Source organism: Corvus moneduloides, chromosome 6, assembly GCF_009650955.1.
Source record: "Corvus moneduloides isolate bCorMon1 chromosome 6, bCorMon1.pri, whole genome shotgun sequence".
In the NCBI taxonomy this organism is placed as follows: Eukaryota; Metazoa; Chordata; class Aves; order Passeriformes; family Corvidae; genus Corvus; species Corvus moneduloides.
The window spans coordinates 20,579,934-20,602,316 of NC_045481.1; the positions used below are offsets into that span (position 1 = coordinate 20,579,934).

Genomic DNA, 22,383 nt, shown 5'->3' on the forward strand with positions numbered 1-22,383 from the left:
GGGGTGCAGTCCCCCAAGGACAGGCTGCTCCAGCCTGGCAGCAGGGCCCTCTCTCTCCAGCGGGTCTCCCACTGGATCACAGCCTCCTCCAGGCATCCACCCGCTCCGGCACGGGCACCTCCCCCACGGGCTGTGGGTGGATCTCTGCATCCCCCGTGGATCCCCACGGGCTGCGGGTGGATCTCTGCATCCCCCGTGGATCCCCATGGGCTGCGGGTGGATCTCTGCATCCCCCGTGGATCCCCACGGGCTGCGGGTGGATCTCTGCATCCCCCGTGGATCCCCACGGGCTGTGGGTGGATCTCTGCATCCCCCGTGGATCCCCACGGGCTGTGGGTGGATCTCTGCATCCCCCGTGGATCCCCACGGGCTGTGGGTGGATCTCTGCATCCCCCGTGGATCCCCATGGGCTGCAGGGGCACAGCTGCTGCACCATGGGCTGCACCACGGCCTGCAGAGGAACCTCGGCTCCGGCGCCTGGAGCACCTCCTGCCCCTCCTTCTGCACTGACCTTGGTGTCTCCATGTTGTTTTCCCTCACATGTTCTCACCTCCTCCTATTCTCTGACTAGAATCCACAATCTTGTGACTTTGTTTTGATTTTCTTCTTAAATATGTCATCAGAGGTGTTACCAACCTCTCTCATTGGCCCAGTTTTGGCCAGCAGCATGTCCATCTTCAGAGCCATCAGCCATTGGCTCTGCCAGACACGGTGGAAGCTTCCAGCAGCTTCCTCGCAGGAGCCACCTTTGTGGCCCCCCTGCTATGTAAAACCAGGCTGTGCCAAACCGATACATACTTTTAGAAGCACTTTTAACATCAATTTTGGTTTAGTCTTTTCTCTTTCTGAAAAAGAATATGATTTAAGCTTGAATTTTCTTTTCCTCTGGTACACTAGTGTCTGTGAAGTCTGTAGGATAAATGTCCATTAGAACTTGATTGTCTTTGCTGCTGCTGAGATAGTAAATAAAGGCACTCAGGCAACTTTTTCTCCCTTTAATGGTTATGCCAGTATCAGAAGGGTGGCAGAACCTGGCTGGAGGGTGTTGCATCTCAAAAGTCCCATGTTTGTATGGGACTCTCGGACATGGCCAGATCATTACAAACACAGCTGTTTCAAGAGTAGGGAATTTTGCTGATCTGCACACTTAAGAAGCTGTCTTTGTTTCTGATATAACACTGAACGAGTCCAGATTACAGAAGAGGAGGTCATAAATTATTATTCGCATGAGTTTCAGCAGTTTTGCTTTTAGAGTTTGCTGAGAATCAACCTAAAATGGAAACATGCCTCTCCCTCAAAATAAGCAGCTAAATTAATCTATAATGCAATATTGTAGGTTTTTTTAAATGGCTTTAACGATGATAGAGTATTTATTTTGTGTAAGACCATCTCATGGAATTCATGAATCTAGGCCCTTGCTTTTGCTCACTGAAGCAGCCTTCATTTATATTCAGAAATACAGAATCAAATTGAGTTTTAAATATTTGGAAAATACAGACTCTAATAGAGTATGTACATGGCATTTGCAATCACTCAGTTTTCCAGCTGTAGTAGCCAGCAGTTCTAAGGGCTCTATCATTATGTTTTCTTGGACACTACTAGCCTAGATTACATGAGACCTGACTATTGTCTGATTAATTTAATTATAGTTAATCATTAATCTATAATTCCATGAAAACCAGCATAGATATTACAAAACGAATTTAAAAATACCTACCTGAGGGCGAATATTCACACAATATTTTCCATTCTTATGCCAAGGCTTTCAAATAGATGAGTGATCCATGGTAACCTTGGTAGCAGTTCTGCAGAGCCAGTCTGTGGAGTTGGCTGGGAACAGGTGTGATCCTGCCAGTAAAGCCAGGCACTCAGGCCACTCAGGTGTTAACAATGCAGCTGGTGCAGAGCAGCTCCTACCCCGAGTCCTGATGTCTGCAGGAGGTGTAGAGAGCCAGGCCTCCATTCATTTGTTTGTGGTATATGAATGGGCTGAGCACAGCCAAGCCTGACCCCATCTAGCAGCAGGTATGGTAGAAGGATGCTTTAGTGCTTTAGACTGAGGGTTGTTCCTTGTGTCTGAGCATGGATTTCCTTAAGCACATTGTGGAGAGTATATGTCCCAATTACAGCCATGCTGTGGCCAGCCAGAAGGTAACTATGTGATTCTTGTAGTTGTACTGCAAATGTTACAAAGGTCAGGTAACAGATCTCACTACAAGATAGAGAGATGTTCTTAAAACATGTTGGAGGAGCTAAAAGTCAGCCTTCAATGCAGTAAACTGTAACCTAAAGGCATGATCTACTCCCTTGGTCTAAGTCTAGGTTTGAGGCAGCTCAACATAGAAAGTGGTAAAAGGACAGTTCTACCCTGTAAGAGTGAGGTAAGTAGGGACAGCAGTAGTGGTAAGAAAACAGGAGTTATAGGGTGTTCGGAGCAATAAGCATGCTCAGATTAAACAGCATTGGACTATGGTAAAAACTGGATCAGTCATCCAAAAAAACCCCAAACAACCGTCATTAACTTGACTGGGTAGCCTGGTCTTCAAAGGAAATTAAAATAAACCAGCTCCTAAATAGGTTTATCAAAAAGTGAGAGAGTGATAGTGAGGGACACAAATGCCCTAATGTTTCTTACCTGTTATCCTATGAACAGCTGCAAAATCAGTGATAATTTTCCTTCTACCAAAATAAAAGCAGTATGAAGAAGAAGCTTCTTTTCCCACCTCACTGAACTAAACCAAGAACAGCAAACAAAAGACTAGATTTGTTTTAGGTCAGGATGACAGAATGTGAAAAAATCTGTTCCAGTTTAGGCCTAGTGGAAGTTTCAGAAATTTGCTATTAGAAAAATAACTGAACCTTCTGACATGTAGGTGTTTGAGAAATTTAACCTTTTTTTTATTTTAATATGATTTTAATTATCAAACTTTGTCCTTTTTTTTTAGTCATATAAGAACCCCAAAGTCTTATTGTTGGTCTCCTGCTTCTTACATTTTGTTTTAGATTAGGGTGTATTTTATATTTGCTCAGTTTATAGATATAAATTTTCCTATTTAGGCAGAGCATTCACATCTACCTCTAGAATTATCATCAGGACCGTATGTTTTGCCCTGCACTGATAAGAGGTTCAAGTAAGTGGTTTGTCCAAAAGAAGACCACTCTGGAGGTACTTTCAGCTAAGCATATTCTGGGGAAAAAGGATATGGACAAGGTTATCTTCTCATTTGATTCACTGTATGCACAATCACCCCTTGACCAGATTTTGGCTGCGATACTTTGGGATGTTATAGCTCAGTTTGCTTGCATTCTTCCATGAGAATTTGGTTCTGCATTGTCACAGCAGGAAGATAATCACTGACTGGGTCTTGAATGCTTGTGAGAATCTGACCTATCCCTCGGCTGATTTTCTGCCCGTAAGACCCACTGCTGTTTTTGGCTGAGACTGTCTGACCTCTGTAGACTTGAGCCTGATGCTCACATATCCCAAACTTGCTTAGCAGGATAAACACATCTCTACGGAAAGCTTTGGTGAAAATAGCGTAAAGAAAGGGGTTGGCACAAGAATTGAGTGGGTAGAAAAGTACCAGCAAAATCTTGGAATTGGAGACAGTTATCAGTGGTTTGTTCATAATGGCAGATAAAGCATGGAAAGAGATGGGAGCCATGCACAGAAAGTCCGTGAAAATCAACACAGCCATCCGCTTGGCAATTTTGGTGTCTTTGTCCCCTGACTTGTACTGGGGGTTTCGCACAGTTACGTAGATTTTTATGTAGCAGGCACAAATGATGACAAAAGCAATAATGTTACATATTAAAACGAAGACAATGTAGGCTTCAGCCACTGGTGTTTCAGTGTCCATAGGCAAGCAGATGCTGACTTTGCTGTAGCTGCTGACACCAACCAGTGGCAAAAGGGCAAGCAGGATGCAGGAGAGCCACCCTCCCAGCATGATGAGCACGGCATGACGGAGACGAATCTTCCGGTCGGGGCGCATGGCGAAGGTGATGGCGTACCAGCGCTCCAGAGTGATCACAGTCAGGGTGTACACAGAGAGTTCACTGGCAAAGACCGTGAAAAACCCGGCTGTGTTGCAGCCAGGCCCAGTCTGCCACTCTATGGCATGGTTATAGTACTCTGACCTGGTGTGGAGATCCACTGAAGCAATCAGAAGGAGGTATAACCCCATGCAGAAGTCAGCAAAGGCCAAGTTACACATCAAAAAGCGAGGTACAGTCAGTTTATAATGACTGGTGAGAAGGATGAAAAGGACAAAAATGTTGCCTAGGATGGCAAGCAGGTTCACAAACCACACCACAATCCTCAGAAACTGATATCCCATTATATCCTCACACGGATTAAACTCATCAGGCTCTGGCGTGCATACTACGTCTTCATTGCCTCCACAGGCAGGATAGTCATAATGACTGTCAAAGGTCTGGACATTCTCTGTTTGGGGGTTCTTGAGCTCTTTGCCAAAGCCAAAATTTCCTTCTCCACGGTCTTCCAAAAAAATGTAATAATGGGAATTTTCATGAAAATTTGTGAACTTGGTGTTTGTGTCATACACAGCATCGGTGTGGTCTGTGTATTCTTCTGCATAATCTTTGTAAAACGGGTCTCTGATAGCCTTGACTGATCTCTTATGAAAGCTGTGGCTGCTCTGGTTACACATCAGGTACTCCAGGATCCTGAAAGAGTAGATGGGGAAATCACTGCTGGCATTTACAGTCTGATTGGCACACAGCATGTAAACAAAGGGAATGCTTCAAAAGCAAATCATCCTGAATAAAAATGTAGCTATTAAAATGTGATTGGATATATTTTTGTTAACAGACCATATAGTGTACGACAGCATTTCTGGCATTTTTAAAATTTTATCCTCAGTAGTAATTTTACTTGTTTGGCATCCATAATCTATCTTCTTTTTTGGAATCTACATTCTTAGTAGGTAAGAAGACATTTACCTACTGTTTATAACTTCTTGGATAATGCATACAGTATTACATTCTTTTTCACTATTGTTCACAATTCCATTTGTCCCAGAACTTCCATCAGTCTAATTTCTGTTCAGTAGCTTCTTTAGAGTTAACTAGCAATGCAGCAATTTGGAATCCTGTACCTCATGGTGTGATGCAGCTGTATTTGCAGTCAAAAGATTTTCAGTAGTCAAAAGCTTTTCAATTAGAAAACATACAAGACTTGAGGGTATAAACTCTCCAACACTTTTTTCCCAGGCCTTGCTGTAGCACATTACCCTTTTCTTTTTTCTTTCCCTTTAATTATGGGCTCAACAAGAGGAGGAACTGCTGCAAAAGATCCTACAAAAAATTCTTCTGTCAGTTTGCAATTGTAATCTGTTTCAAAGGACATTGCCTGTACCTAGAAAAAATAGTTACAAAAGTGCCAATAGATGTATTTTTATATTACTAAGAAAATATTGTCTTCACTGGCATACTTAAAAAATAAATGCCAGTTAGTGAAACTCACCCACTTTTTTTTTTCCAGCTCTTGAAAGCACAGCAGTGACTTGGATATGATAGGTCAGCCCGCATTAGCTGAAGAAATACCTTTACAGCTGGTAATTTCTTTAAAGCCCACGTATTTTTTGCCATTAGTTCTTTTACACTTTCCAATCCTTTGGCTGGAAGGTTGGCAACAGCTGTTCTGGAGATGTCCCTAAGTAAGTAAAGAAAAAGATGACTGGATCAGATGTTTTTTTCAGATTGTTACAGTTCTTCAGGAGTTTCACAGAATTCTACAATAAAAATCAAATCCAGAGGAGGTGGGGATTCCATATTGCCTTGCTAAGTTCTGATACCATTCAAATTAAAGTAGGCTGTTCATTTCTCTGTGACTTTCACTGTCTTTTAAAGCTCTTGTCTTTTAATGTCTTATAGCACAGAATATGAATTATAATGAAATATCATAACTTTTAAAATTATACCTTTAAAGCCAACCAGACACAAATGTATATGCAAACACAAAGTTTTAAAAATTCTTTAAAGAAATCACATCTTCCATTGGAAGAGTTATATTCCCTTAGACTTCTTTAGATTCATTGTAACCTATTGGCACACTTTAATAGAAGGCATTGTATTCCTAAAAGAATTCCTATACATTATCTATATACTGAAATTAAAATTTTCTGTCTCATTCTTAAAATCTTCTTCTCATCCTGAATCTCTCAGAAAACTGAGTATTATGTTTATTGCTTTTTACTTGTCTGCTGAGGTGGACTCATGAGAGAGATGATGCAGAGTTGATGAGGAGGTGGCTTTTCCTTTCAAACTGCCAGGTGCCTGTCACCTGTGTTTTCTACTCAGTTTTTGCTTTGTCCCAAAAGCTCTTCTAGTGACACTTGAAGTCAAGATATTCTTAGAGTTACTGTCTGTGGAGAGGTAAACCTGTAAAAAGGGTTCTAGTGTAGAAACATTTTCTGAGCACTGTTTTATTATGAACACCCTCATAATAAATAATGCAGCTTTTTTTTACACTTTCTTATCCCTCTAGAAGTCTTGCTCATTGTCTGGTTTCTTGCACCTAAAAGGAAATTAGAACTAATTTTATGCTTTAAGCAACTTTTAAATGTCTAAAACACTGGGGTTTGCAGTGTTTTGTTTTTTTTTTTTCCCCTTTTGAGTTGTTTGGTTTTAAATTGAGTTAGAAAATGCTGTTCCTCTTTGTAGGAGGACTTTTTCACTTCTAAAAACTTCCTTGCTATCATATGTTTTTTAATATGTCACAACTAATTAATTTCAACTACATAAAATTCTTTTCAATAGGTGTTTCTACCAACAGCCTGAACTGGCTCTTAGAAGAGTCTGAATGTTGCCTGCTATCACTTTACCTTCTAAAGAATCACAGAATAGTTGAGTTTCCAAATCATCCAGTCTGACCTCCTTGATCAAAACAGGGTCACCTGGAGCAGATTGCTCTGAGCTGTCCCCATTAATTTCTCAGCATTTTCAGGACAGGAGACAGCCTCTTTAGCAATTTGTTACAGCATTTGACCACCCTCATAGTAAAGAAATTTTTTCATATGTATGATGAGGTCCCCTCTCAGTCATCTGTTCTCAAGGCTGAACAGGCCCAGCTCCCTCAGTCTTTCCTTGTGAGAGAGATGCTCCAGACCCTTAATCATCTTTGTACTCCTCCACTGGACTCACTCCAGGAGCTCCAAGTCTCTCTTGGACTGAGGAGCCCAGAACTGGACACAGCACTTCAGATGTGGCCTCACCAGGGCTGAGGGACAGGATCACCTCCCTTGACCTGCTGGCAATGCTTTTCCTGATGTACCCCAGGATACCACTGGACTTCTTGGCCACAAGGAAGGACACGCTGCTGGCTCACGGACAGCTTGCTGTCCACCAGGACCCCCTCATCCTTCTCCCCAGAGCTGCTTACAAGCAGGTCAGCCCCCAGCCTGTACTTGTGCATGGGGTTATTATTCCCCAGGTGCAGGACCTGCATTTGCCTTTGCTGGATTTCAGGCAGTTCTTCTCTGGCCATCTCTCCATCCTGTTGAGGTCCTTCTGAAGGGCTGTACAGCACCCTGGGGTATCAGCTCTGTGTCATCAGCAAATTTACTGAGGAGGCATCTGCCTCTTAATCCAAGTCACTCCCCAATCTCATGGTCACTATAGCTATGCCTGCACCCAACCTTCACATCTCCAACAAGGCCTTCCATATTTCTTAGTATAAGGCCAATCAGCACACCATTCCATGTGGGATCCTCCATTACCTGTGAGAGGAAGTTGTCATCAGTGCTTTCCAGGAACCTCCTGGACTGATTATGTTTTGCTGTGTTGCTTGTATTGTGTCAATATCCCAGAGAGGGTGCAAAGGGATGTCCCATAGTCCTTTCTTGTGGTTATATCTTTGCTTGTATTTACTGGAGTCAGCCCCTCTTAAGTCTCCCTTTATTCCTTGGGCAGTTGCTATAGCTCTCCCCTTTCCACACCTTATCTCTGTTGAGCCTGGCTGTGTCCCCATTTCTCTTCAAATGTAGTTCAAAACTCCCATAACAAGCCCTGCTAAGTCCTGAGCGAAGTCCTTTTCCCCCTTTGAGACGTTTTATAGAACTCTTCTCCAGTAAAACATCTTGATAAATTAGATCTTGGGATAGATCTTACCAAGAAAAAGTTGGCCTTTCAGCAACCCTCATGGGTCTCCATCAAGTGCTCATGGTGGTGGCAGCTATCTTGCAGCAGGTTAAATGCTGTGTGATGGGAGATGCTAAGACTCTTTGAAAGGGAAATTACACCTCACACACATTTGAGAGTTCTTTGAAGATGTACTGGCACAAGCTTATGGAGAAAGATGATCCTGTTTGTGCAATGAATTGGGAATTCTGACAAGCCTTGACAAAATCAGATATCAAGGGCTGTTGAGAACTAATCTGTTGTGTGGCAAGGGGAATGTCTCTCCTGGATTAATTGAAAAATAAAAGAATTGGGGGAAAGCCTGAGAACAGATGACAAGTTTTCATGCTAGAGGAAGAATGGAAAACTAATTGGTATCTGAATATACAGGTCATTGCAGCAGGGCCCACAGAGGCCAGGCTGGGTGCTGGTGCTACTGAAATACTCCTAAACAGGATGGGAAGGAAATGAGAGTAGCTGCAACAAAGCTTGTTTCTGGCACAAAGTAATACAAGGTAGTGAAAGCTAAAGCTGATTGTCTAAAGCAGAAGGCTCCTGCAAGAGTACGTGGCTGAGCAGGAAAATAGTCAATATGATTCAAAATTAATGAATGTAAAGTACATTTAGGAAAAAGCAATTTTAACTTTACATGGATGACAATGGGGTTTAATTTAGCTAGCACTCTGGAAAGATCTTGGAGTCCTCTGTGAATTCCAGGTCAGTGCTTTTAGTAATGTTGAAGGGGAATAGAATGCTTGGGAAAGAAATAGAAAATAGAGCAGAAAAACCTCACTTTGTAAATCTAGTATGACTGTAACTTAAATATTACATGCAGTTCTAAAAATACTAAATGCAGTTATAATAGGAGCATGGAAAGCTACAGCTAGGATGATAAAAGTATCAAGTTGTTTATATATGAAGTAATAAGGTACAGATAAGGACTTTCCTCTTGGGAAAAGCTATGTCTGGAAACAGCAGTAAGGCTATAGTGCCATGCAGATTGTAAAGAAGGTGATGGGTAATGATTATTCACTCTTGTGAGATAAGTTTTGGAACACCTAAGAATGTGAGGCGACTTAAAGAGATTTAAAAATAAGAGAAGGCATAGTCTTTACACAGAACTGCATCATTCCATTGTGAAAATCAGTGCCATGGTTTATCGTGTAGGCCAAAAAGCTAAGTAACAAAAAGGACAATATACCTTTTTGTTTGGGTTTTATTCACAGTTGTGTAACATTCCCATCAGAAATGGCTGGCTCAGGAAGAACACCCTGGGGGACAAGGGCTCATGCTTTGGAAACAGCTGCTGAGAGGAGCTTCTCTGGATGTACAGGGAAGGGAGCTGCAGCTCCTGGAGAGCTGTGAACAGAAGGGAGTAGCCAGCCCAGGGCTCCAGCTGTGGAAACAATTTCCCAGGGAGCAGAGGTGAACATGCAAAGTCTGTGGCAACTCAGAGTGTTACCAAGTGATGTTAAAAAGTGTGAAAGAAACATCTGTTCAGTGAGAAGAAAGGGTTTGGAAGAATCAGTTGTAAGACTGTCATTTCTATTCTATCTTACCAAATCCTGTGAATCCTTTTATGTATGTGCCTATGGGTATATATTTAAGCAGACAAGTATTGTAGGTTTTGTTTTCAAACACTCTGTTTTATACTGGGGAGCTTGGTGAAAAGTTATAGGCACAGATGCCCTGAAGTTCTTGTTGATTTAGGATTAATCCTGTTGTAGAGCTACCTATAGATACTTGGCCCCATCCATAGGCCGTATTAAGCACAATGGCTCAGAAGTTTGGAAGTTTCCAAAATCCCAGTTTGGGAAGTCCCTAAACTGCTGCTATGTGGTGTCTGCCACCAAGAAGTCTTGTGACCTCTCTGTACCACTGCTATTGCAAATCAAAAAGCTTCCCGGGAGTCTGGTGATAATTTGCCTCACAGTGGAAGGTAACTTCTTAGTTACTCTACGTAGGCCCACACTTCGCTAGTCACAAAGTGTGTGTCAGCTGGCCAAGAGGAAAGTGTGGGATTCTCAGGGATTTTTTTACCTTACAAATCAAGTTTTGATGATTATCTAATCAGATTCACAATCTACTTCAAGCAGCATAGCAGCTGTCTTCAAACTAGATTGAAAAGGTTTATAAACAATTACTAATCCTCAGAGCCATGTGAATCCAAGTAGTTGGAGTTGCCAAGACTGTAATATCTGTGCCTGCATGTGGATACTAAAAGGCTAGCAGAGAAATTTTCTAGCTTTCTACAGCTGCCTGTGAAAGTCTCTGTTCTCACACTAACTAGCTGGGAAACAGTTTGAGATTTTGTAAACTATTTCACAGGTGCAGGCTGTTTGTGTCTTTGTTTTCCACACTGAGAAAAATATTTTGAAAATGGTATCAGAGCATTCCGCCAATCGCTCTGAGAGGCAGATAGTCAAGCACCCAATAGCGTTCTGCCACCCTTGTGAACAAAGCTATATAAGCTGATTTAGACAATTAAATATAGCCACTTCTGGCCACTTAACCCGAAACTAGACTTGTGTCATTTTTGCTGTTCTTGGTACAACAGCGACACCTGCATTCAGACAGGAGACACATTTTCCTGAATGATTTGTGTGCCAGTGTACAGAATCATACAATCATTAAGGTTGGAAAAGACCTTTAAGATCATCAGTCCAACCATCAGTCTAGCACCACCACCATGTTCACCACGTCCTCAAGTGCCATATCCACACGTTTTCTGAGCACTTTCAGGGATTGTGACTCTACCACTTCCCTGGGCAGTCTGTTCCAATGCTTTACAAGCCTTTCTGTGAAAATATTTTCCTGGCATCCAATCTAAACCTCCCCTGTCACAACTTGAGGCAATTTCCTCTTGTCCTGTCACTTCTTACCAAGCCCTGATCAGTCAAGTATGGTCAGTCCCAATCAGTCAGGGAGTATCAGTCCTGATTTTGGTCTGCTGACAAAAATGGGAACTGACTGCAGTTATGTCTGCCTCATTAACATCTAATAATATTGATGCCTAAGATGATGTTGAAACATGGCGGTGCTTACATTGCATGTAAGAGTGTCTTGCTGGCACTGCTAAACTGTAGCTGGCACACTTAAGGAAACACAAGAGAGACAAGAGGTCTGATGGACTTGTCAAGAGGATCTGTCTCAAACTGAAGTGACTGTAAAAGAGTCTAGGGAGGAAACTGATAAAATGAATGATAGCAAGTCACAAGGACTGGATGGTTTTCACCAGGAAAGTTCTGAAGCAGCTGAAGGAGGAAGTAGTTGAATTGGTAAGAGTCATGGAACCTTCAGCTTAGCTCTCCTGCTGAAAGGCAGCAAACAAGCCACTACCAAATACGATATAACCTGGGAAAGTCAGCATGTAAGGGGTTTTTGTAAAAATAAGTCCTGCCTTGCAGACTTCTCTGAGTGTTGTACTTATGATCTGCTCAAAGTCTCCCGGGACTTCTACAAGGCTTTTGACAAATGCCCACAAGGCGGAGGCACAAACCAGGCAGACAAACTCTTGTGGAAGGTGTCAAATGCTCAGGATTATGGAAAAGGCTAGCAACATTCACTGCTAGCCTAGAGCCAGACCAGACTTTAGCTTTTAAGTAGCCGTGGTCTAGAGCCTGCTGAGGTACTGGGAGTGCTAGCGTAGAGTTCTACACAGTGAGGCGGAACAGCAACCAAAGTGCTCTCAACCAATTTCAACATTTTGGCCTGGTAGCGGTTTTGTTTCGTCCTCACATTTTTATAAATCTCTTGTGACATTTCTAGGCTGTTGCTTATCTCAGATGAAATTTACACACTATATTGAATGTTAAAGAGACATTGGAGAGGTTCAGATAAATGTGGGAATAAAACATAGCTTATGAATTCAGAGCTGTCGTTTTTTGAACCAACTGTTTATTATAGAAGTGTTAAACAGATATGTAGTTGCTCAGATTTTTTTTCTTTTTTCCTGGATTATTATATTTTGGTCCAATTCTTTTTTGGTTTTATGAAGTCAGAATTTCAGAACTAGATCTAAGAGATAATAGCTTTTGTCAATAAGCCTTTTCATTGCTGGAAGCATGCAATTGTAGTATGAAATCCAGTAATAGCAATAATTTAAAAGACAGGTAATTAAGAAAATGAGATTGAATGCATCATAGTACAATTGAGAATTTTTACCTAATCATATACAAATTTCTGAGTACTGCAATAGTTTAAAAAGCGTAAAATATATAATAGATGGACTTAAACTACAGATACTATTTTAATTCTACTGAAGGATTTTTTAAATCTACAAATTAGCATTGTTTGATTAGCAAAATATGGAGTGCTCCTCTTGCTCAAAGACTTGCTTGTGTCCCATGGCAGGAACCATTCCTAGATTGGGAAATGATGCTTTAAAGAGAAATTCTGCATTCTAGAGATAATTAACTACTCACATGTATCTTGCGTGACTGTAACGTTTTCAGCTTGGACTGTGCTGTGTAAAAGCTAATTGAACAATGAGCCTGATTGTATTTTTGTTGTACTCTGTTGAACTTCTGCTCTAGGCAGCAGCTCTTGTTGCATTTAGTAAATCAGGTCCACTGAGTTGCTGAATCCTTGCCAAGGTTTCATTTTGAGGTGAAGAGCAGTGTACTGTCATCATACTGTTAAATTAGTTTTCTAAAAGGAGCAATCTGTGGATACATCCACATACATCTGAGTATACAACCGTGACAAAGGAACCAGAATTACTGACATCTGTTTTCCTCTGTTCAGGGATTACAATCCTTGCTTCCTCTGCTGTTGTGCAGATTTGGAAAAAAAAAAAAAATTAACTAACTTTTTAGTACTTACTTAAGTTTAGGTGGTCTGAGAGCATGGCCAAACTCACACAACATACATATAGTCAGGCACAATTCTTTGTAGTTAAATCTCATTTGGTTTCTTTAAAGCCAAAATGGAACCTTACCCTATTAGGGGTGGATCCATGTTCTGTTTTTCAGTCTTTAAGTTACTGTTGCTGCTGAAATCCTGACCAAAAAAAATGCACAATCTGTGGGGAACATGTTCCAATGACCATAAATTCTTATCTCACTTGAAGAGTGCATATAGGGGACTCCAAACAATAAGTTCTGCCAGCTTGGTGGAGAGGCAAGACAGAATTTCTCTTTAGAGCTCCTTATAAATGTTTTTGGTTTTTTGGGTTGGTTTGGTTTGGTTTGGTTTGGTTTTTAAATTTTCTTTCTGCATAGTGCTGCCACTATAAGCAATGTCATTCTTTGTCCCAGAAAAAAAGCAATATTCTCACAATCATTTTCCATAGAGTTAATTTTCAAGATGAAACAGTTTTGTAAGTAAAACTTTCTTTTTGAGGAAGATCCAACGACCAGCTAAGAATACCAAGGTGCCTGAACCAAAAATGATGTAACAAATTATTTCTTATAACAAGCTGTTTACACTGCCCAAGGGAATATGGAGGGGCTGTATTGGTCAGACTTTTCAGACTGTTACACAAGTTAACAAATCTGTGGTCTCTGTAAATAACTCATTGGTCATGATGGTATAGTGGGGGTTATATACTAAGGCACCAATTGCAAGGACATTTTTGTCTACTGTGGGAGGTGTTAATGGCCATTGACATGAGACAACAACACATATGAGGTTGTCACTCAGTTTTCATTTTTTGACTTCAGCCCTCTTAAGGTAATGCATATGTGGGAGTTTCAGGAGCTCTTTTGTTTCTCTTAAAATAGTTCTAGTTCCTGAAGGTCAGCTAAGAGATGTGTCCAGGTGGAAGGATTCCACTTTAAATTGTTGCTCATATTGTGGCAAACCTTTTCTATATCACACATGCAGAATAATTCCTGGTTTTCTGTGAGTACCACAAGTCCTCCCTAACCTGCTAATAAAATTACATTAAAGTAGAATTAAAAGCTAATAACTTGAATTATTAATTCTGTACTGGTTTTGGCTGGCATAGAGTTAAATTTCTTCACAGTAGCTGGTATGTGGCTATGCTTTTGATTTGGGAGTGAAAATAGAGTTGACAATTCAGAGATGTTTTAGCAGTGCTTACACACAGCCGAGGCATTTTTTGTTTTTCACACCATGTGACCAGCGAGGAGGTTAAAGGTGCACAAGAATCTGGGAGAGGACAGCCAGGACAGCTGACCCCAGCTGACCAAGAGATATCCTAGACCTTATCAAATCATGCTCAGCAGTAAGAGCTGGGTGGAAGTTTGCCAGGACTCCCATTGCCAGGGGACTGGCTGGGAATCAATGAGCTGCTGGTGAGCAATTGTTCTTGTTACATCACTTGTTGTTCTTGGGTTTCGTTTGTTTTCTTCCCCCTCTGATTTTTTCTTCAACATCCCTTTTTAAATTATTAAGATGGCATTATCTCAACCTATGAGTTTTCTCACTTTTACCCTTCCAATTCTTTCCCTCATCCCATTGGGTGCAGGGGCGAATACGCGACTGTGTGGAGCTGAGGTGCAGGCCAGTGTTAAACTGTGACACCATCCCAGGAGCTTTAGCTTAGGACTGGCATATCAAAGTATCATGATGTGAAATACTCTGCCTTTTAAAATCACTGTTGATTTACTGTGCTTACGTGCCATTTCTGGCCTTGTGCCCTTGAGAAGCGATACCTCTCTCGGTAATGGCACTGTAGTAAGTACCACGTCTCTCTTTAGTTATAAGTACTGCTAGGAATCTTATTAGCCATGAACGTATATAATTCTAGTAGGAGATGGATAGCTGGGCTGTTTATACTGCAAGTATAAAACATGTCCTGAGATCAAGGATCAGTGGTAGCTGGGCTAGCACAATAGTTACAGAAGACTAGAAAAAATTCAAGTCATTTGGGTTATCTAACTTGAAAACACAGGGTAAAAAGGAAGTTCTTTACAGTTAGATATGCATATCCTAGGAAGGCATCTCTAGCCCCTAAACCAAGAGGTTTTGTGTAGCTGACACATCTCAAAGCTAGCCCTTGCTCAGGAAGCTTATCTGGCTGTTACAGCATACAGTTAACTACCCACAACCCCTTGCAGCACACCATTACTTGCTCACCTGTCCGGCATAACAACAACACTGATGCTTTAAATACCCACAATAATCAAGAGTCAAAAATCTGTGCTTCTGCAAGCTCTCACCTGCTGGAGCCAGACTGATTTTCTGGAGCTTAAAAGATTCTGAAGGAAAAATAATGACTTGTGCACCTTTCGTTATTGCAGGTAGCTACTAGGATTCCTTCCAAGAACAATACACTGTTATTCTGCTATGAATATACTGTTTTCCTGAAGAGCAGAAAGTGACTGAGCACTGCCAACACCATCTGGATTTGCAGTAGAGGACGAAATTCCCCTTTCAGTATTTCAGTTCTCCTTGTGATCAGCCATAGGCACTACATTACATACTAGACAATTCAAGTCAGGGAATGTGATTCTTCTGGAAATTCTTAACTTCTTTAAAGTTTTATTTTCATTCTGTATTATGATTCCTAATTTTAGTGAAAAGTTCTTTGGAGGATTATAAAATCAGGCTGGAAGCCAAATAACAGGAGAAAAAAGAAGAGCCTCAGAAGTAACTATTTTTCTGTCTAAAATTATTTTTTCATCTTTTTCAGTTTCCTTTACCTGTGTGGTACAAGAGTCCTTCTTTTGTATTACAATTGTGCAGCCATAAGACAGGTTGTAGTACAGAATCTTCCAGAAGAACAATTGGTAGGAACAGTATACATAATGTAAGATGCAAGCATTTCATAAATCAGTTCCCTAAAGCACAGGTTTTGTTACTGGCATTATTTCTGTAAACATGCCATTCCTGTCCCTGCTGCTCTGATGCTAATGGTTGTAAAGAAATTGTAAACTAAAATGGTATTATTTTTAAAGCTTTCTCGACTTTATTTTCTCCTACTTACAGTAGAGTTGGTCCACTGTGCACTCCCAGAAATGCATCATCATCGATAACTTCAAGGTATTTGTTCTTGTGCAGATAACTGCAGAAACAAACAAAACACAGTGATTTGGAAGTAGTTATTCATAGGTTAGAGTAGATCCCGAGTTTACTTGCCTGCACAGATGTACAAAAGCAATATGTTTAAAGGCCATCCATTCTCGATGACATATTGAAGCATAATCAGTTACTTCATTTTCTGTGTACCCAAGAAACAAAATACAGATTTTCTATTTTGAAAAGAAATTAAATTTCTCAATGAGTAATTTATTTTGCTAATTTATTTATTTATTATCTTTGTTCCAAATTCTTTTTCTCTCTCTGTCATACACATAAGGGCATGTGCCTACACACTGTATCTTCAAGTACATATGTGTGAGGATGAGGTGAAATAGTTTTGTTTTCTTTCATCAGAATGAGGTATGGGGAATCACATGATGGAACACATAATGAACAAACAGGAAAATAATTTCCTCCATGCTGTGAGTTCAATAAAAGTTTTAAATGCTTTAAAATCTCCATAGTCAGGTGGAGGTTTCCATATACAGGTCAAAAGTTAAGAGCGAAGTTTTGTTATAAGAAGAGCAAGGAAAGAGTTGGATGTTTGGTACCCCATTATAAACATTTACAAGCTAGTTTGCGATGGAGCTAGTAAGATAAAAAGTGCAATAGGAAGGTGGTCACAACAGATGTCAGAGGTTGTCTGTGAAGTTCACAGAGTCACAGAATATTCTGGGTTGAAAGGCACCCATGAGGATCACCAAAATTTAACTTCTGGCCCTGCAAAATACAGCCCCAAGAGTCACACCATGTGCCTGAGACTGTTGTCTAAACACTTGAACTCTGTCAGTGCTTGGGGCTGTGAACACTTCCCTGGGGAGCCTGTTCCAGTGCCCAAATACCTTCTGGGTGAAGGACCTTTTTCTAATATCCAACCTAAACCTCTCTGACACAGCTTCAGGCCATTCCCTCAGGTCCTGTCACTGGGTACCACAGAGAAGAAATCAGTGTCTTTCTCTTCTCTTTGCCTCCTGAGGAAGTTATAACTGCAATGAGGTCTCCCCTCAGTCTCCTCCAGGCTGAACAGACCAAGTGACCTGAGCTGCTCGTCATACAGCTTTCCCCTCAAGGCCCTTCACCATCCTTACAGCTCTCCTTTGGACACTTTCTAATATATCTTTCTTATATTGTGACCAAAACTGCTCACAGGACTCCACATGAGGCCACATCAGTGCAGAGCAGAGCAGAGCAGGACAATCCCCTCCCTTGCCCAGCTGGCAAGCCATGGTGTGGAAAAAATTAAGGAAATATTCTAATCCAGTCCTGGTTGAAGTCATTGGCAAATTTTTCATAACATTCACTGGATATAAGCTTATATTGATCACCATGGTGAAAAATGAGAAGTAAATGCACTTCATCTGGGTTACACAACAGAAAGTCTTAGGGAGCCAAATAACGCTTCTGGCATGTTATTCATTGGACATCATTCATGCCTTAAGCCTTGTTTCTTACAGGGGAAAATAGCTTACATCACCTTCTCAGCTGTTGTTGTTTGAAATAAGCTTTCATTCTTTATAAATATATGGCATTCTCGGATCACCTGGCATTTGTGTTTTCTGAGAACTGATTTTCATATTCTGGAAATGGCACATTATTGTTGTGAACATTGCCTTTAGTGTGCAAATTTCCTCATGATTTTGTCTGCAAAATGAATACAAAAATTCAAACCAGAGCAACCAAGTTAAGAATTAATCCAAGATTTCAACATCTAGATTGTAGTGTTGAAGGACGCAAAAACCTGCTTAACCTAATAAAACCTGTCTGCTTTAATAACTAGACACTATTATACAACCAGTTAATTGCTTGTCCAATTTTGAAATATTTTCCCCTGATATTTGAGTACCATAGTGAGTAATAAACCTGAAATATAATAGCTGATTTACATGATAAAAATCTTCAAAGTTACTAATAGAAACAGCTAGAGGCTTTGGGAAGTACAGAACCATGTGTTACTAAGGAGGGGCTATGGTGTTAGCTGCCAGTTTTCATATCAATGAGTCAGGCCCATCAGAATGTATAATTTCCTGCTGCTAATTGATTTCAGTTGTTTAAGCCCTTATATTTTGATAGGTACTGCTTTTAAATGGAAAGAATAAGGCTTTGGCAAATACTAATTTGACAAAGAAAGCTTAAGTAGAGTCAGTATGGTTCCTTCTGAAAGTGCCATTAATCCTGTTGTTACTGATAGCTAAATGATGCAGAATGTCATTTAAATTCACTGCAGAAGAGAAAACCAGAACAGTGATATCAACATGTCTAAACAAATCTTAGAAGTTTTAGAAATCACATAGTTGATGTGTAATATCTAGCTGCAGTGGGGACACTAGAATAATCATAATTTTGTAGAGTTGGTGGATGGCAATGAGATACATGAATACCTCAGTACGAACTGTGCAGGAAATCTGTAGTAGTAAGTGCAGAATCTGGAGTAGGAGATGCTGATGTTTTTGTAGTGCTATGTAAGTAAATGAAGGCCCTTTTTCACGTTTTCAATCCAGTCACATCAGTAAGCCAACTATACTTGTGTCTAACAGAGTCTCTACAGACTCAAGGTCCAGGGGTAAGTGGGAAGAATATTGGGTTAAGCCTCAACCCCACCAGAAAACACCATGACTGCAGCATGCTGAGTAGGACCTTCTGAGGGCACAAAACACTAACAGAACATTTCAAGTGCTGTGTAAAACAGGACAAGGTCAGGGCATGACAGAGATACTGAGTATTCAGACAGTATCAATGCATGCCTCATAAAGTGACAGACTAGAGAGTCTGCACAAGGAAAAGGAACCTTTTATTTCATCTTGAGTGGCATGCATGCTCTGTTTCAAAATGCTAGTGTCTCAAGTCTGTTTTAGAAGAGCAACCACCAGGTACTAATATTCAGCAACTCTCAAGGACCAAAAAAGCTGAAGAAGAAAACACAGCTTAGCCTCCAAAAAGGAGAAAGATATAGATATAGATATAGATATAGATATAGATATAGATATGTATAGGTATATATATGTAAGGAACAAAAGTATGAAGGTTACATTATTGAGAGCATTCTGGGAGCTCTTTAGGGACACCCATTTTGGAGATACAGAGCAAATATCAAAAGTGAGATTTGTCAAAAGAAAACCAAAATCCTGAATATTCAAAATATTCAACTGAGATGAAAAACTGAATAATAATGTAAGGTCTGAAGATAAATTTACAAAATATTTGATTTTTTCTGGGGGTAAAAGATGTGAATGAAAAATTCTGACCAGCTATTCAACTAATTAATGTATAGTGCCACATACCTTTCTTTAAATGTGAAAGATTTCTGTTTCTCTTTGTTCATAGTACAAGGTCACTCGTGCCATGCCCTATGTTGCAGCTGGACACAGCTTTCTTGGTGCTTTTTAAAGCTGAATTATTTCACTCATTAGGTTTTACTGCAGTCCAGTTTTATCAGCGCAGGGAGTGATGGAATAAGAATGAACAGATAGATTAGGCTAAAAGGGAGGTTCTGCAACATTTTCTTACAAAGGATCACTTAGTTAAAAATCAGGTTAAGTTACCAAAGATCCTAGTTGGAACACCTCACGGACTTATGGAATTACGTATTGTCTGCACCTTGTTTTCAGCTTCTAGTTTTAAAATAAGGCAGCAGAGAATAAAAAACAAGGACAGGATTAATATGTTGGACACATATTTCAGTATCACTACTATAGTATTAAGTGGGCTCTGAACATGAGACACGTTAATGTATCTATGCATCCAGCTGGATTATGAAATGGAGGTTAAAGAAAGGGAGAACAGGCAAAAAAGATGCATTGGTAAGTGAGCAGTACTAAGGATTCATCATATGATTTTTCCACACAATTGTTTATCTTAACTCTGAGCTGTGCCAAGCATTGTAAGTGAACCCTGAAACTGTATACCAAAGTAAATATATTCCTTTGGAGTTTATTTTTGTAATTAGATTTTGAGATCACACACTTTCTGCTTCAGTAATTTAGATAGTTCTGTAAAAGCTCATCACAAATATATTTTGCCATTCACTGAAAAGATCTTTTAAAAACTCTTCTTTCCTCACCAATTACCTTACAGAAATAAATACTGGTGCAGCAGCACCACTTTGCAGGAGTGATGCAGTTTATGGACCTTAATGATGGGCTAAGATGAGGGATTCAAGTGTCAGATGAATGCTTTTCAGTAAAAGTGTCATTCAGCCTGTCGTTCCTGGTTTCTTACTCCCCTGCCCTTGTAAAACTTACACAGCAATACTGTGGTTTGCTGTTAAACACAGATCCTTGTTGGATGACAAGATCAACTAGGTAGTGCTGTTATTCAGTGTGATAATGGAAACCATTTATCCATGGTTTTTCACCTATACCTGCATTAATTTTTTTGACCCTCTTTAATTACATAGGCATTTTAATACTGCAAGAGTGGTATAAAGGCATAAGGCATAGTAGAAGATATCCTCTGAGATTACCAAAATGTCTTCTGATTTGTGGGTGGAACATGAAGTCTTTGAATAATTTGCCAAAAATTTACTATTGTTTTTTGTCTTACTCTGTTACTTATTTTTGTCCTTGAGATAATAATTCAAAACCCATTCAAATTTCTCTCACCCTTTTCTATTAGTTTATTTTTGCTCCTGTTTTTGTTAAGTTCAAAGGCTCTTGGATAAGACCCAGACAAAAACAGGTACTTCCTTCACTGTACAGTGGTAGATAACCAAGAGTTCAAATTATAAATGTCAGATTTGAGAAAATTAAATATTTGCCTCTTGCATTAACTTAATGCTGCTGCTAGAAACAACAAATCTCTAAGCTTGCACTTAGCAAAATTATACTTTATCTTGTCATATGGTAACCAAACTACTTAAGAAAATTAGTTTAGAAATTTTAGTGTAGTCTATCAAAGAGATAAAGGCTTTACCACTTTACCACTGAAAGGATGTTCAGCTCCCTAGTTTGCCTTGCACATCTGGAATAGTGCTTTGCTCCAAGTAAATGTCATATGATTTAATTAGGAGAAAAGTGTTTATTGTAATAAACCATTTTTACTGCTGGTAGATAAACCCATGAACTAGTTTTAGTTTAGCTTTTAGTTTTTTAGTCTAGTTTTAGTTACTCTGCTGGTTGTTTTCTTTTTTCTTTTTAGATTTGATTAACTTGTGCCTCATAGCCAGTCTCTGGAAGGATTCACTTAGGATTATAAATCATAGAACATATCAGGTTGGAAGGCACTGATAAGCGTCATGGAGTCCAACTCCCTGGTCCTTGCAGGATGCTGAAAAACAAAAGCATGACTATGACCATCATCCAGATGCAATTTGAACTCTGAGAGTCTTGGTGCTGTGGCCACTCCCCTAGGGAGTCTGTTCTCGTGACTGCCCACCCTCTTGGTGAAGAACCTTCTCCTAATGTCTAATCTGAACTTGATGCAGGTTCATTTTGTTCTCTTGTGCCCTATCGCTGGTCACCAGAGAGAGGAGATCAGCACCTGCCCCTCCACCTGAGGAAGCTGTGGGCTGCTGTGAGATCTCCCCTCAGGCTCCTCTTCTCCAGGCTGAACAAGCCTGGTTAGCCACTCCTCGTAAGTCTTGCCCTCAAGGCCTTTCACCATCTTGATTGCTCTCCTTTGGACACACTTAAGGGTTTGATATCCTGCTCATATTGTGGCACCTAAAACTGCCCCCAGGACTTGAGGTGAGGCCGCCCCAGTGCAGAGCAGAGCAGGACAATCCCCTCCCTTACCTGGCTGGCGATGCTGTGCCTGATGCCTCTCAGGACACGGGTGGCCCTCCTGGCTGCCAGGGCACTGCTGGCTCATGTTCAACTTGCCATCAGCCAGGACCCCCAGATTTCCTTCTATGGGGCTGCTCTCCAGCCTCTCACTTTGTATGTATAACCAGGATTATACTGTGCCAGATGGAAAATCCAGCAATTGTTCTTGTTAAATTGAATATGGTTGGTGATTGCTCTCGAGTCTGTCCAGATCTCTCTGTAAAGCCCTCTACTCTTGACCTTAAAAAATACTTAAATATCCTTAAAGAATACTAATTACAAATTTTTTTTTCTAAAAGTAAACAAACAGTATCTACAGAAGCTAGTATATGTTGTCTGCTTCTCTACTTCCCAGTTCAACAAAGCAGATGTTTAGGACTCCATATCTTCTAAAACTGCATTTTCACTTGATTCTTTAATAATCGTGGAAATTCCAAAGAGGACAGAAGCAATAGCACCTGCCTACTATCAGAGAAGCATAAAGAAAAATTTC

At 40.4% G+C, this 22,383-nt stretch overlaps 1 protein-coding gene across 2 annotated transcripts in view; it reads right to left on the reverse strand.

The window, feature by feature from the left end:
* Window positions 1-658: 658 nt before the first annotated feature.
* Window positions 659-22,383, reverse strand: part of TSHR (thyroid stimulating hormone receptor) — a 61,601-nt gene continuing 39,876 nt past the window's right edge. For both annotated transcript variants that reach the window (XM_032112984.1, XM_032112985.1), the window contains 3 exons: window positions 16,037-16,114; window positions 5,489-5,677; window positions 659-4,689 (listed from right to left, as the gene is read on the reverse strand). In XM_032112984.1, coding sequence (XP_031968875.1) covers window positions 3,285-4,689; window positions 5,489-5,677; window positions 16,037-16,114 — 1,672 coding nt within the window. In that variant the 3' untranslated portion in view covers window positions 659-3,284. The remainder of the gene's footprint in view (window positions 4,690-5,488; window positions 5,678-16,036; window positions 16,115-22,383) is intronic.